Here is a 13764-nt window from a genome sequence, read left to right as displayed (position 1 = left end):
TAAATACATAATGGCAAACAGTTAAGTGCTATGAAATGCATAAAACCATGAAGTGGTGAGGAGTGGTGGTTGGAAATTATCCGATGGTCAGGAAGTGCTGGGCTATGACATTTAAGCCAAGAACCAAAGAATCAGAAGAGAACTCAGTTGCATTCCTTTCTCTCTTGGCTACAACACTTAGTCCAAGCTATCACATATGCATGGAACAGTTTCTAGCCCACCATGCTACACTGTATTCTGCCCCTCGCTGCATTTGTCATTTCAAGTCTACTTTTTTCAAATAAAATTCCCTAATTAAGCCCATCCCATTATTGAGCCTTCTGATGGAGTTCTGCTTTTTCAGGTTCAAATTCTGGCCAACTTTCTCACTCCTCCTATAACTGCTAAAATGCTAAGAATATATTTCTATAGGTTATGTGACTATCAAACTCCCCGAGGAAGGGCCTATGATTTAGTATTTATTCCAAACATCTACTAAACAGTTAAGCAGTCAAATATCCTGTAGGTAGAGTTTCTAAGAGTCTAAATCCTACACGCCATTGTAGCTGTTGTTTTTTTTTTTTTTTTTTGCTAGAACAGTGATTTATTTTTTTAAAATACCTTAGTATAATGTAAAGATCAGTGGCTATCAAAAGTATTCATAAGTTGTTTCTTCTGGGAGTAACTTTCATTTATTCATTTGTCAAACGTTCAATGAATGAATGACAATCTCTGACCTAGACACCACAAGAAAGTGAAGATGACTAAGACATAGTCCATTTCTGGTCAGTGGCAATAAATATATAAACCTAATTCTAGAAATACATTGGGATGCTAGAGAAGCATCAAGATAGGAAAAGGTAGGTCAGAGAAACTTCACCAAGGTGGGTGTGGAGGGAGGAATACAGTTCTAGCAGATAAACAAAAGAATCAGAAGAGAACTCTGAGGACATCATTGAGGGCAGCTCCATGCTAAACACTCTATGAAACCCCTCAAGTGGACATGACCTCTGGCTTCTGGCAAGTTCACATCAAAGGAGAAAATGGCTGGGTTCAAAGCCAGGACGTAAGTCAAACATATAATCCTTTCAAATGAAAATGAGCCGTATGCTAGTGAAAGGGCAGGTGTTTTTGCGTTGTCATAAGCGAAAAGGAAATAACAGGAGGATTTTTCCCAGCCAGGAAATTGCCCAAACATTTCTGGTGGTCACACTACCCCGTAGCCTTTTGCGGGAAAAGGACTTACTTGTTTACCCAAATTAAACAGCTAGTAGGAATTGGTTTAGTTCCATACTGTGCATATAAGGTATCTGTAGTTACACTTTGAAAAACTGAGTGCTGCTTAAGTGATAAGACTTAGTGTAAGAGGTTAAACTGGCATGCACCTTCCCAAGAAAAACCCTTTCTTCCACAGTTCCTTGGATATTTTTCAAGCACCGGAGGCAAAAGAAACTCCACTAAGATCTATGAGTTTGTACTTAAGCAGTTGGTACTTTTACCATTAACCAATGATACCTCTTTTGTTTTGATTTTTCCTTGACCATCTAATTTTATCTTATAGCTCTGTAATTTTTAACATTGCATAACCATTTTCTTTAGCTTTTCTAACTTCACTCCTTCGTTCTGAGAAAGAGTATTTGATTGGATCAATTTTGTGTGTCCAATAAAGAAGAAAACTTCATGACATGACAGTAATTCCAGAAAGGGGGTGGGAGGGCTCTTTCTGAAAAATATCAATGGAAGAGTTTTATCAAGAAGAAAAGTTTCAATTTGCAGAATTTGTTGAATCTTACTGGCTATAAACATTACCCTCTGAGATATAATGTGTAAAGTCAAGTACACACATAAAAAGCTGATTAATGCATTTAGGATAAATGTATGGATTCAATGAATAAAGAGTATTAGTTGGTATAAAGCTGAAGATTCTCAGATACAGTAATATTTCATTATATGAAGTTCGTTTATTTAGAAACCTCAGCTGTTAGAAACACCATTACCAATCAGAAAGTGAGCAATACTGTTACTAAAAATAAGACTTTTAGGACCCAAAATAGAAGCCAGAGCTCATGCAATTTACTCAGGGACTCACCCTGAGCCTGTTTATGCTTATTGTAGAGAACTCTAGAAACCTTGATTTTCTGATTTTCTAGTACCCAGTAAATTAGAAGTAAAATATAGAATATATTGGAGAAAGCTACTGCTGAGGGCAATGAGAAGTGATAATTAACATCCTGACAGGGGAAAAAAAAGAGGAAGAACATTACATAAAGGGAAAAAAAATTCAAACCCCTTTAGTCTCTGAGGCCTAAATACCTTACTAGTTGCTGGAGTGGGCATACTCTACTGGCTGAGAAATATGCAGTGTATTTCTGATGGCTTTTATTTTTTTTTCAGATGGCTTTTAAATTATTTAATATTTTTATTAGTATTGGGAGGGAGGACTTCAGTTTTTAGAAAGATTTGCATATGAAAAATATCTCATTTTCATTAAAAATGCTGGGTGAGTGAAAAGTGACAGTATTAAGTTATTACAGATGGCAACCATTCCTGCTAGCCTGTTTGTGCATGAGCATGTGCGGGATGGCTCTTTCTCAGTATCTTCGGGATAACCTTCTAGTAGTTACTCTACTTGTTTCTTTACCTTTCTCTTTCTCTCTTTCTAGCCGGAGACCACCCCCATCACCAACTCGTCCCACTATAATCCGTCCACTAGAATCCTCCCTGTTAGACTAAACGAAGTGTCTGGCATGGCAGTTAATCACTAATGAATTTTATGAAAGCAAAATATTTGGTAACTGTTGCAGTAAATCATGAGTAGTCGCATGTATGGACATCAGTAGGCAAGTAACCAGTTTGACTAATGCATTCATCACTCACCTTCATTGCTCATGGTATGTCAAACTTTTGGGGTTTGACTGTTGAAAACTGCTGACTCTTTAAGGTTTTGTATGTTGTATCGACCAAAGTAGGTTGTATAGCCGCCCTCTGCTTTGTGGACCATTGGCCTACCCTGGCATATATTTGAAATTGCTTTGACAGGTTTCCCACATTACCTACCAGAGAGCCCATTCAGTGTAATTTTTAAGAGATAAGAGATGGTGGGCTTAGACCTAAATGATATACTTATTTTCCTGCATTCTGTTTTGACTGATGAAAATTATATTGTCTATTATAAATGTTTCTGCCTTCTCCAGGATTACCTGTTTAGAGCCTCTCTCCTTCCTCTTTATTTCATAAAACTGATAGGGAGTAATTTTTAAAATTAAGATTCCTTAAAAATAAAACTTTTCCAGAAGCACAAAGTTGTTTGCAAAGGAAAAGTTAATGCATTGCTTGCTCTAAAAGGCTTCTCATGCCAGTGTGTTTTTGCTTCATGCTAGAAGCATATTCAACAGTGAATCAAAGCTTGCTTTTTGGTAGTCAGTCAGTAAATTTGGCTAGTTAGTTTCAGAGTTTAAGGAAGAAGCAAAATATCACATCTCAAGAAGTATCTGGACAAATGTAATTTCTTTATTCACCTATGTATTTACCGCCTCAGATTACAGTGAAGGCTAGCATAGAAAATATTTAATTTTTTATATTGATCTGATTTTAGGCATGACTGACTACACTTTGACACTAATTCCATTTGATTTATTTAGAGCAAAAATATGTCTCTCTTTCCATGCTAATATGTAATTCCCTAATGCAAAAATTTAGCCTACCTTTGAAACAGGTTAATGTAACTTTTTATCCATTCTAGGTTTCCTTAATAAATCCTGAGCCTTATTATACGATAGCCATATTTTAAAAATGGGACCTGGCATGGAAAAAAAAGATGCCCCGGGTTAAGAGCAGAGCTCATTCTCCTGCAGTCAAACAACTTCAGGGCCTCTTTCCAGGTCCTTCCAGAAAATAGTTAAGACATCGAGATTTAAAGCAAATTGGCAAATTCTAACATTTCTAAAATTTACAAGTGCAGCTTAGCCTGGGGGTTAATAGTTCAGTCTCGAGGTGGACTTTTGGACTACCTAGGAGTAGATGATTAGCATGTAGGAAATGGCCAGAAGCCAACTGGAATTTTGTCTGCTAACTGTCCCCAGACAGCAAACCAAATATTCACTGCCTATTTGTGTCCCATGACACCATTTCATGTTCTGCAGAAGTAAATCAGGTTAGCCAACTGAAATGTCTCCCTTTGAAAGCAGCAAACATGATTTGTACATTACCTTAACTTTAATTTCCTGTGTAGTTTATACCCAAAGCAGATACCCGTAAAGTATGAAGTAAAAACGTTTAACCGTTATTAAAAAGAGAACTTGCCAAGTTGAATGGTGGTGTTTTGAACTCATTCTAAAGGGTTAAAACTAGGCCACTCAGGCAAAAACCAGAGAATACAAGATTTACAAAAAGAGCCCTTCAACTTTTAAATTACAAGTGATTGTATAAAGAACTCCACGCTAAATCGCCACCCTAAATCTTCTCGTATCTTATGTTTTCTCGTGGAAAAAAGTTAACTCTTTGTGAATGGAACAGAGGTACAAGATACATACCGTATTTTTAAAACAGCATTGCAGCTGAGTGGAAATATGTTAAGTAAAAGGAATAGTCTACAGTGAGATCTTTTCAGAAAATTTCCTCTTTTTAGGATTCCCTTTGCTTCTTCCTTTGAATTCTCTAAAATAGGCATCTAATGGACTATATACTTCAGGGTTTGGCTTTGTGCTATATGTGGTTTTGCATTTTTCTATATTTCAAAAGTTTCCTTTGGTTAAAGGAAAATATTGTGGATAACCACTGGTGTGTTCTTAGATCAGCACAAACCATGTCAAAGAAAATTGGAAATCTGTTTTCCAAGTTTCTTTGCACTGGTTTTATGCAGTCATAAACAATGGCATTTGTCACCTTTGGCTTTTGCTCTAGGTTTATAACCCTACAGTTTCCCTGTCTCAGCTGTCTCATCTTGTGTGTACATTTTTGTTTTATTTTACTTCTAAGCTATTTCTAATAGAACCCACCCTCTCTCCTGGAATTTCAGCATCATGTTGGAAAATATTTTCACTTTACTGCAGTACTGTGTCATGTGATCAGTATTAATCCCATTTCCCAAAGGGTTTGCATCCTGTTAAAAGGAGATGTCAATGTAAGTGAAGTCACAAGCTCTAGGATGTGCAGAGTTTAGAGGACAGCATTCATATCAGGTGTTTAGATGGGAATGTCACTTACTGAGCTTTCTAAGTATTCCCCATACACTTCAGGTCTTTCGTGTAACTGCCCCCTGATTCCTCCAATGTTGCCTGAACAACAGATGCAGCTCCATCATGTCTAGTATAATAAAACATACAGTGATTTTAGGATTTTGAAAAATAAACTGTGTGTTTATTTGATGGGTAAATCTATTTTATTGTCACATGCTAAATCTTGCATGCTTATTGACTAATTGGACCTGCCATCAACTCAGTTGTGGACAGATGATTGAAATAGTATTGATTTAGAACAGATATATTACATTTTCAGATGTCATCTACCAAAATGACTCCTCTGAATATTGCTTCTAGCTGTAGTCTGTAACATAGAAGAGCAGTAGGGTCTGTTTAATTAGCAAATTGCCTACTTGTTCAGATAATAACATTGTTCCAAAACATGATAATAAAACCAAGTTCCTGTGATATAACTATAAGCCTTCTGACTTTAGAATTAAAGAGTAGTCATATATATTCATTTTATGACTTTTTAGTATAGACTGTAGCCATAATTCTCAAGTATGAAATGGGACCTAATACCAGTATGTGACAAATGTTGATGTTTCTGTGTACACACATACTTTCTATGCATGTGTCTCTATACAGACTATGTGTATAGTATATACATAGTAAATTTGTGTAAGTACATGTATTTTGTGCCCTTTTGGGCAAGTAGGTTTAAAATTACTTGTTAAAATGCCACGAGCATGAATGTGATTGTATGTGTATCGTGTATATATGTATATGTATGGGTGTAAATATGTATACATGTGCTTTGTGAGTATGAATTATTTTTTAAACTATGCTAATACAGGAGTTAGCCTTAGAGTATCTGCCATAATACGTGATAACAGTGGTTCATTTCCCAAACATACATGAGATGTACAAAATTTTTTTGTATTGTATTCATTCTGAGAGGCACAAGGCTCAGAATTTCCATGACAACATGGTAGAATAACATCTGCAGGCAAAATAATAATAATAATTTACAGACATTTACATCTAAATTCACAACATTGCTCTTAAAGAAGAAATTATCTTTGCCAATATAGCTAGCTCATAGTAAGTGTAAGATCTGTAAACCTACCTTTAAGATCACTGATAGAGTTATAAAAATTATTCTTAGATTGCTGAGCTGAATCTTTTAAAGCTAAGTTGGTCTATATAGTCATCTTCTTCTCTATGGTAAATGTCAAAATTTTAGAGGGATCTAGCAGTATAATAATACAAGTAGTGGATTTTTCTGAGTAAATTGCTTAAAATGCAGGGAAGAAGTTATGTAATACCTCAAAGGCAAGTCATCTATTCACTTTTTCAGGTAGACATTTTTCATTTGTCGGACAGTATAATTATTTGAAATTGATAGGAATCTCCTTAACATTGAGAATAAAGCTTAAATAGTAGGTCTTTGAACTATGGAACTCGATGAAAGAAGATAATATTTGAGACTCAAGCCATGAGTTTTATATTATTTCACCAAGAGGGCTGAAAGCTATGAACTCAGAGTTTAATGTGAATGAGGCTGTTGATAGTTTCCAAGAAACAGTTATTGGTTCACTAGATCACTCATTCCTTTCTCAAAAACTCAAGTGTGTCTTTTAGATAATCTTCAGTCATCCTGTTTAGTTGGTATGTTTAACATTATGTGGTGTTCTGTATTGTGAAATTTTAAGATTTTGAAGCATATGTTGTATATGCCTTGCTATCTGTATATATGTGTAAGAATGTTGGTATATATGAGAACAAAAGACAGGGAACTCAAGGAAGAATCTCCTGTTTGTCTTAAGACCTGTTCATACCGGTATATTGGTGAGACTTCTCACCTGTCTGGGCTTCCCTGGTGGCTCAGACGGTAAAGAACCCAACAGCAATATGGGAGACCTGGGTTGGGAAGATCCCCTGGAGAAGGGAATGGCAACCCACTCCAGTATTCTTGCCTGGAGAATTCCATGGACAGAGAAATCTGGCAGGCTTCAGTCCATGGGGTCGCAAAGAGTCAGACATGACTGAGCGACTTTCACACACACACACACACACACTCACCTCTCTGGTCTGAGGTTTTACACATGGCTCAGCTCAAGGCTTCATTTCTTTTTTATTTTTACCCTCTGATTTCTTAATGTAATGTTTTTTAAATTACTGTAAAATTATTCTGTCTAATCTCTTGCATTGTCTGTTGTCAATTTGATAAAAATGGTCCTTCCCAATCAGAAATTCCACCATTACTTGATTTTTGTTTAATTTCATATGTATAGCCTTTGGTTTGCTTGCCTATGTTTCTTTTCTCTCCCTTTTCAAAATCAAACTCGTTTTTTTGCTTTTTTATATTAAGAAGGAGTGTACAGAAGCAAAATCTTGCCTTTTATGTCAATTCTTTAATTTGAGCCAGAATACTTTCCACTGTCAGAATCCTGAAAAAGCGTTTTTCAGGATTTCTTAATGCTGATATATATGGATGGACTCTGTGAATGGACATTTTGAAGCAACTTCCTTTAAATCCTGTATCATTCTAGAAGGTCATGTGTACCTGTTGTGAAAATGTGAAGCTGTACTATTGAACCTGAAATAAATGATAACATTTGAAGGACTCCCCCTTCCTCATTCTTGTATATATTTGAGTCATGTCTTTGCTTATCGGTAAGATCTGACTTGTAAATACTTAGAACTCTTTTTAATCCAATTGTCCCAGAATTACCAGTATGGAGAATGATAGCATTTGACATTAGTGTCATTAATTTGGGGAAGAATGAGATTTTTAAAGGGAGCAAGTTGAACAAATCAAAGGCAGGAGAGTGGGAAACATTTTACTACTGACTTGAAATCATTGTTTTACTAAGTTAAAGAAGGACACAAACCTTCGGCTGCTGGAGTGTGCAAAGTGACACTTGCCAAGAAGCACCGCGACACTTAGCTATTGAAAAGGAAGTGATTCTGAAAATCTAGGTCTACAGAAGGCATTTCTTACAGAAAGTAATTGAGCTTCTGACTCAACAGTTGACCTCCATTGTTTATTCATGGTGTGTTGATGGGAGAAGTTACCACTTTTCATTTCCCCAGTATTAAGAAAATGGAAGAGTGTTCAGTAGTTACACATGTCCTTATCCCAGCTGAATTTCCAGAGGATAGAGAAAGACTCTTTGTAAAAAGGGAATGGGAGGAGAGAAATTTTGATTTACTTTCCCTTTGTGTTTAGGATAGACTCCTTGTGGAAAGATGAATTGGAAAGACTGTTGGGTTAATTCACACTTTCCTGTTGTAATTTCTTTCTCATGTCTATACATGTTCTGTGAGAGGATCCATAAGTGTCTTCAGAGGAAGCCTCTTAATGGAAGAAAGAGTCAGGATGTGAATCCTGCTGTGCCCTTGTGTTGTGCATGCCTTACTGCATGATTCTTATTCAGAATTGTTCCTGATAGAAATACCCAAACCGAAGGACCTTATTGTAACTGTTTGGCAGATTTCCATTTGTATTTTTAAAATAGTTCTGACATCAATGTAAATATCTGCCCAATTAGTTTTCAAGATTCTTGTTTTTCTGCTGGAATCTTTAAATCTCATCCTGAGAAGTACTCATTTCATCACACACCTGACATTGCCCCTTTTAAGACCATTTCTTGGAGTTCTTTCACACTGAGGCAGCCTGATACTTAGAGAGTGCACGCAAGAGATGTTGGCTAAAACTACAACTTTAATTTGGAGTTTCCCAAAGTCCACTCCATGAGATTTTAATGTTTTACACATTCATACACCAAGACCCTCTCGATTAAATATACTTGGGAAAAGATGACTAAACATTAAAGGTTTCTTCGCTAGAAGACTCTACAGAAGCTCTCATATCAGATTACAGGGCTAGTGTCTCCATGTTTCTCAGATTTATTTTAACATCAATGCTTTGTTCATAGAGCATCTATGAACTATACTACAGGACTAGTGTTCTGAGGTACATGCCTTAGGAAGCACTGTTTTAGTGGCTTTAGGCCAGGTTCAGTTCAGTTCAGTCGCTCAGTTGTGTCCGACTCTTTGCAACCCCATGAACCGCAGCACACCAGGCCTCTGTATCCATCACCAAATGCCAGAGTCTACCCAAACCCACGTCCATTGAGTCCATGATGCCATCCAACCATCTCATCCTCTGCTGTCCCCTTCTCCTCCTGCCCTCAATCTTTCCCAGCATCAGGGTCTTCTCAAATGAGTCAGCTCTTTGCCTCAGGCAAATGCATTGAGTGAGATTATCCCAGTACAGACCATCACTAACACAAAGTTGGGTGATAAAATGTCATCATAACCAGAGATCCCAATTTAGGACCGTCTTCCTGGTATTCTGGTGCTTTGTCACAGTGGGGTCTGAGACCCAACCAGGTAGGTCACATAGGAGCAGGAGACCTGAAAGCAGATAGCGACAGACATGCCATGAGTCCTAGGGAGCCTTGTGGAGAACTCAGAACATTTTCAATATGACTTTGACTCTCTCACTCCAAAGTGAGAGAAAATACTGAAGGCTTGGGAAAGTGAGACAAGAAAAGCAATAAGAACAGGCCTTCTTCTCAATGCTTCTCTGATGATCTCCACTTTTAAGTCAACTTAGATCTCTCCCTTCACAAGAATACACTGGAAGTCATGTAATTACCTGAGAAAGTTATACTGAGCGGAGTCCCAGTATTTTCAGCAAATGCCTTCAAGCATTTTAGCATTGGGTTAAGTAACATAGAGCAGCAGTCCACAGCCTTTTTGGTTCCAGGGGTTGGTTTCGTGGAAGACAATTTTTCCACTCCTTTGAATTAATTACATTACCCCTAATGTATTCTTGTGAAGGGAGAGATCAAAGTTGACTTAAAAGTGGAGATCATCAGAGAAACATTGAGAAGAACACCTGTTCTTACTGCCTTTCTTGTCTCACTTTCCCAAGCCTTCAGGCTCACCCACTTCTCAGGGATGTGAAGTTATCTAAGTGATGGGCAAAGGAAACAAGCAGAGCATGTTTTGTGAGATTGTAACAGAAGAGAACAAAGTTATAAGGAAGGCCTTTCCAGGGCTCTTGCCAGAGGAATGTCACCATAAGAACAGATTGCAGCATTGAGGTAGATCCAAGAGAATGTGGGTAATTCATCATTCTTATGAATAATGGGGTCTTTTATGTATATATGAATTATGCCCATGTTCCACACACAGGTTTTCCTGCCCCTCTACTTCCTGTTTTGGCCAAACGATTCTCTGAAGTTATTTTCAGAAAACTTAAGGAGGTATAACCTGAAATGATCATCTTAACTAGGGAGAATTTGCTTGTACAGTGAATGCTGGCATGATGAGTTTTCAAAAGTGCTAGCAACTCAGTATCCCCACTCAGTAGTCCAAACTCAATACTTCAAGTTTCAACTGTTAGAAGTGGCAACAATAGAAAGTTCCTTTGTTGCCCTTCATATAAAAAGCCCCAGTATTTTCAGCAAATGCCTTCAAGCATTTCAGCATTGTGTTAAGTAACACAGAGCAGCAGTCCTCAGCCTTTTTGGCTCCAGGGATCGGTTTCGTGGAAGACAATTTTTCCACTGACCAGGGCAGAGGTTCAGGGGGTGGGGATGATTTCAGGATGATTCAAATGCATTACATTTATTGTGCACTTTATTTCTAATTATTATTACTTCAGCTCAGTCTCAGATCATCAGTCATTATATCCCCAGAGGTTGGAAATCCCTGATATAGAAAATTCTGGAAAAGAAATAGTAAAAAAAAAAAAAAAATTGCCAAGATCCATAATAGAAGTAGCTCTGAGCCAATGTATGGTGTCATCACCAAGCATGCCTTTTTGGCAACAAGTGGAAAGTTAGATACAGGATGAGTGAAGAGGAAAGAAAAGAGCTAAGGGGATAAATGTATACACATTTCTCCAGTGGTTGAAGCAAACATTCTAGTTGTTCATGAAATATATTCCAAGACATAAAGCTTCTGACCCTGTTTCTGGACTAGAACACCAAACTCAAACAGGAAGGCACTTTGGCATATGCTGACAAAATGTCCCTTCAGCACTGTGGACTTGCTGTTCAGTTTAATGGCTCACCTCCCCACCCTGCTGAGGTCATTAAAGTGTTCTAAAGCCCCTTCAGAACTCAAAAATAGTTTCTGTTTGCTGGGCAGGTGATAAATCTCACCAAGCCTGACAGGAATTTAATTACACTTTCTTCACAAAAACACTAGGGATACCCATTACCTGGATCTCTAAAGCTAAAGGCTTGCAGACCCCCCACAGTTGAAAGGTTACGGACCCATAATAAGTTCTTCATCATATAAATGGATGGGAGACCTCCTTAAGTGCAGCCAGCTTAAATTGGACCAAAGAAAAATTGGTCTTGGACTTTAGGAAAGGTAAGATCATTTTTCACTGTTGCTAAGAAATACCCCCGTCAGCTTGGCTGCATTAACATTTTATAGAAGATGAAAAAGAAGTTTGTTTTTGTTTTTGTTTTTTTGTAGACCTCCTTGCTCCACTCACTGAAGTGTTACAGAAGTAAGATGGAAGTGAGTATGTTGTTGAACACCTGGACGAGTAGCCAAAAAGAAGTCCCACAGGGAGCGGGGTACTGAACTAACCTCGCAGTTCTATGGCTTGCTGTAATGTTGAGCTCATTACCAGTTGAGTTAGAAAGAGGAAATTAAATGTAGACTTTTGCAGGAAACCCATGGGAAAGCTTCACTGGCCTGCTGTTTTCCTACTTACAGAGCTGTGCGTTGCTGTGTAGCCTTTACTGTATCTTCTCTACCAGCCCATCATCCAGAGAGGCTGACGTCAAAACTAACCACATCTCTGGACCCTTCTTTCACAACCAGTGAACCTGACAAGATGCAAGCCAGGCTAGGGATACAGAAAAAGAACCAGCAAACCAAATTTCACTTACCCTGGACCCAGTTCAGAATAAATCAGAGCTTCAGTTGCACCTAACTCGGAGTCAAAGAGAAATTTTACAAAATCCTCACGTCACCATGAACCGGATGTAGCCTCCAAGTTTGCCTGGGCCTAGAAAGGCTATCACATCAGGATTTTCACCTGGAGGAAATTCTCATTTCCAGCCCTTTTCTCCAAGATTGACCCCTGATATTTTCCACCTTGTGACTACATTGCTCATCTGGTCTCTTGCTGCCTTCTACTGTCCCTCATCTTAAAAAAAAATTTCCCCTGTCATATTGCTCTATCAACTCCCTCTCCCCCTATGGAGATTTCACAACATTTATTGAAATCTTTGAAAATAACTGAATGTCACAAAATCAGGGTTGGGAAACAAATACTCAAGTTATAAAGGTATGTGGCTCTGGTACTATTCCCAGTTTTCCTGAATATGATTGCATGAATATCATTCCATGGTACAAAATAATATGGGTTTGGAGTAGGCTTAAATGGCTCATACCTAGCACATGACTGGTAGCCAGGAAACAGCCCAGGAGCTGCTTACTATGCCACATGATCTCTCATTTCCCTTGCATGTCTGCATGTTTTTTGTCTGATTTAAATTTGATTTTTGTGGGATTATTTTTGCATGCTCTTATTTGGATTTGTTTTCTGGTTTAAACATTGTTTTCTTCCTCTGCATCTATGTTTTTCTTTTTATTATTTTGTTTTGTTTTCACTAGGCGACCCCCTCCTGCAGTTCCTGGACGACCATCCTAACCCCCATCATTCATCTCCTTTTGTGTCCAACAACATGTCTATCTGTGGTATTTAAAAGCCTTTCATTTGCACTGTATGTCATATGTACAGAAAAACTTTTATTTTTGATCCATGTCTATAATAAAAACAAAGTTTATTCTATATAAAAAATGAAATGTGTTCTGTTTCTTTTTCTAAAGAAGATCCAAGTTAAAATAGGAGTTTGTTTCAACTAAAACCAGGTATGGTGAAAAATACGTAATTTGACCTGCAAAGGAGCTTCAATTGAAAATGACTGATTTTAAGTTCTTAAAGCATTGTGATTTAGGATGATATTTGGTGGAGAATAGTAATCGATCTTCAGTTGAAATGTCTGTCCAATAGAAGAGTGAAAGATGAAGCAAAAATCCTGGGTGTCTAGAAAAGACACAGAGAACCGAATAAATTCAGTCTGCTCCCAGGAATCTCATTAATAATTATTATTGCACAAAGACATTTTGGAGGAGGAAAAGGGGACAACAGAGGATGAGATGGTTGGATGGCATCACCGACTCGATGGACATGAGTTTGAGCAAGCTCCTGGAGTTGGTGATGGACCATGCTGCGATTCATGGGGTCACAAAGAATCAGACACAACTGAGCGACTGAACTGATTTGAAGCAACTGAACTGAACTGAAAAAATGAAGACATTTTTTCCTATTTTCATTGTTTTTTAGGTGACAAAGTACATAAGATTATGTTAGATTATGGGAGAAATTTTTGGTCTGAAACATGTAAACCTCATATATTCTATTTGGCAAGTTCAGGGGAAAAAACACAGCATTCGAGTAAAAGTACAAGGCAAAGAAATGTTGCCACATTGAGAAGATTCCTAATGATGTCAGTAAAGTACTGGAAGAACAAAATCTTTATGAGTTTTCAGGAAGAGA

The 13764-nt window shown here is 37.6% G+C and overlaps 1 protein-coding gene across 12 annotated transcripts in view; it reads left to right on the top strand.

Moving 5' to 3' along the window:
- DNM3 (dynamin 3) overlaps positions 1-13010 on the top strand; it is a 646455-nt gene extending 633445 nt beyond the window's left edge. For 7 of the 12 annotated variants that reach the window (XM_025285927.3, XM_044943014.2, XM_025285929.3 and 4 more), the window contains one exon: positions 2643-7789. In XM_025285927.3, the coding sequence (XP_025141712.1) occupies positions 2643-2712 (70 nt within the window). In that variant the 3' untranslated portion in view covers positions 2713-7789. Of the gene's footprint in view, positions 1-2642; positions 7790-11666 lie in introns of those variants that run through there. The other 5 variants (XM_025285935.3, XM_025285936.3, XR_006551163.2 and 2 more) reach the window with 5 other exon arrangements.
- Positions 13011-13764: the final 754 nt, after the last annotated feature.

Source organism: Bubalus bubalis, chromosome 5 (genome assembly GCF_019923935.1).
Source record: "Bubalus bubalis isolate 160015118507 breed Murrah chromosome 5, NDDB_SH_1, whole genome shotgun sequence".
Lineage (NCBI taxonomy): Eukaryota > Metazoa > Chordata > Mammalia > Artiodactyla > Bovidae > Bubalus > Bubalus bubalis.
This window is presented reverse-complemented; position numbering and strand designations above follow the sequence as displayed.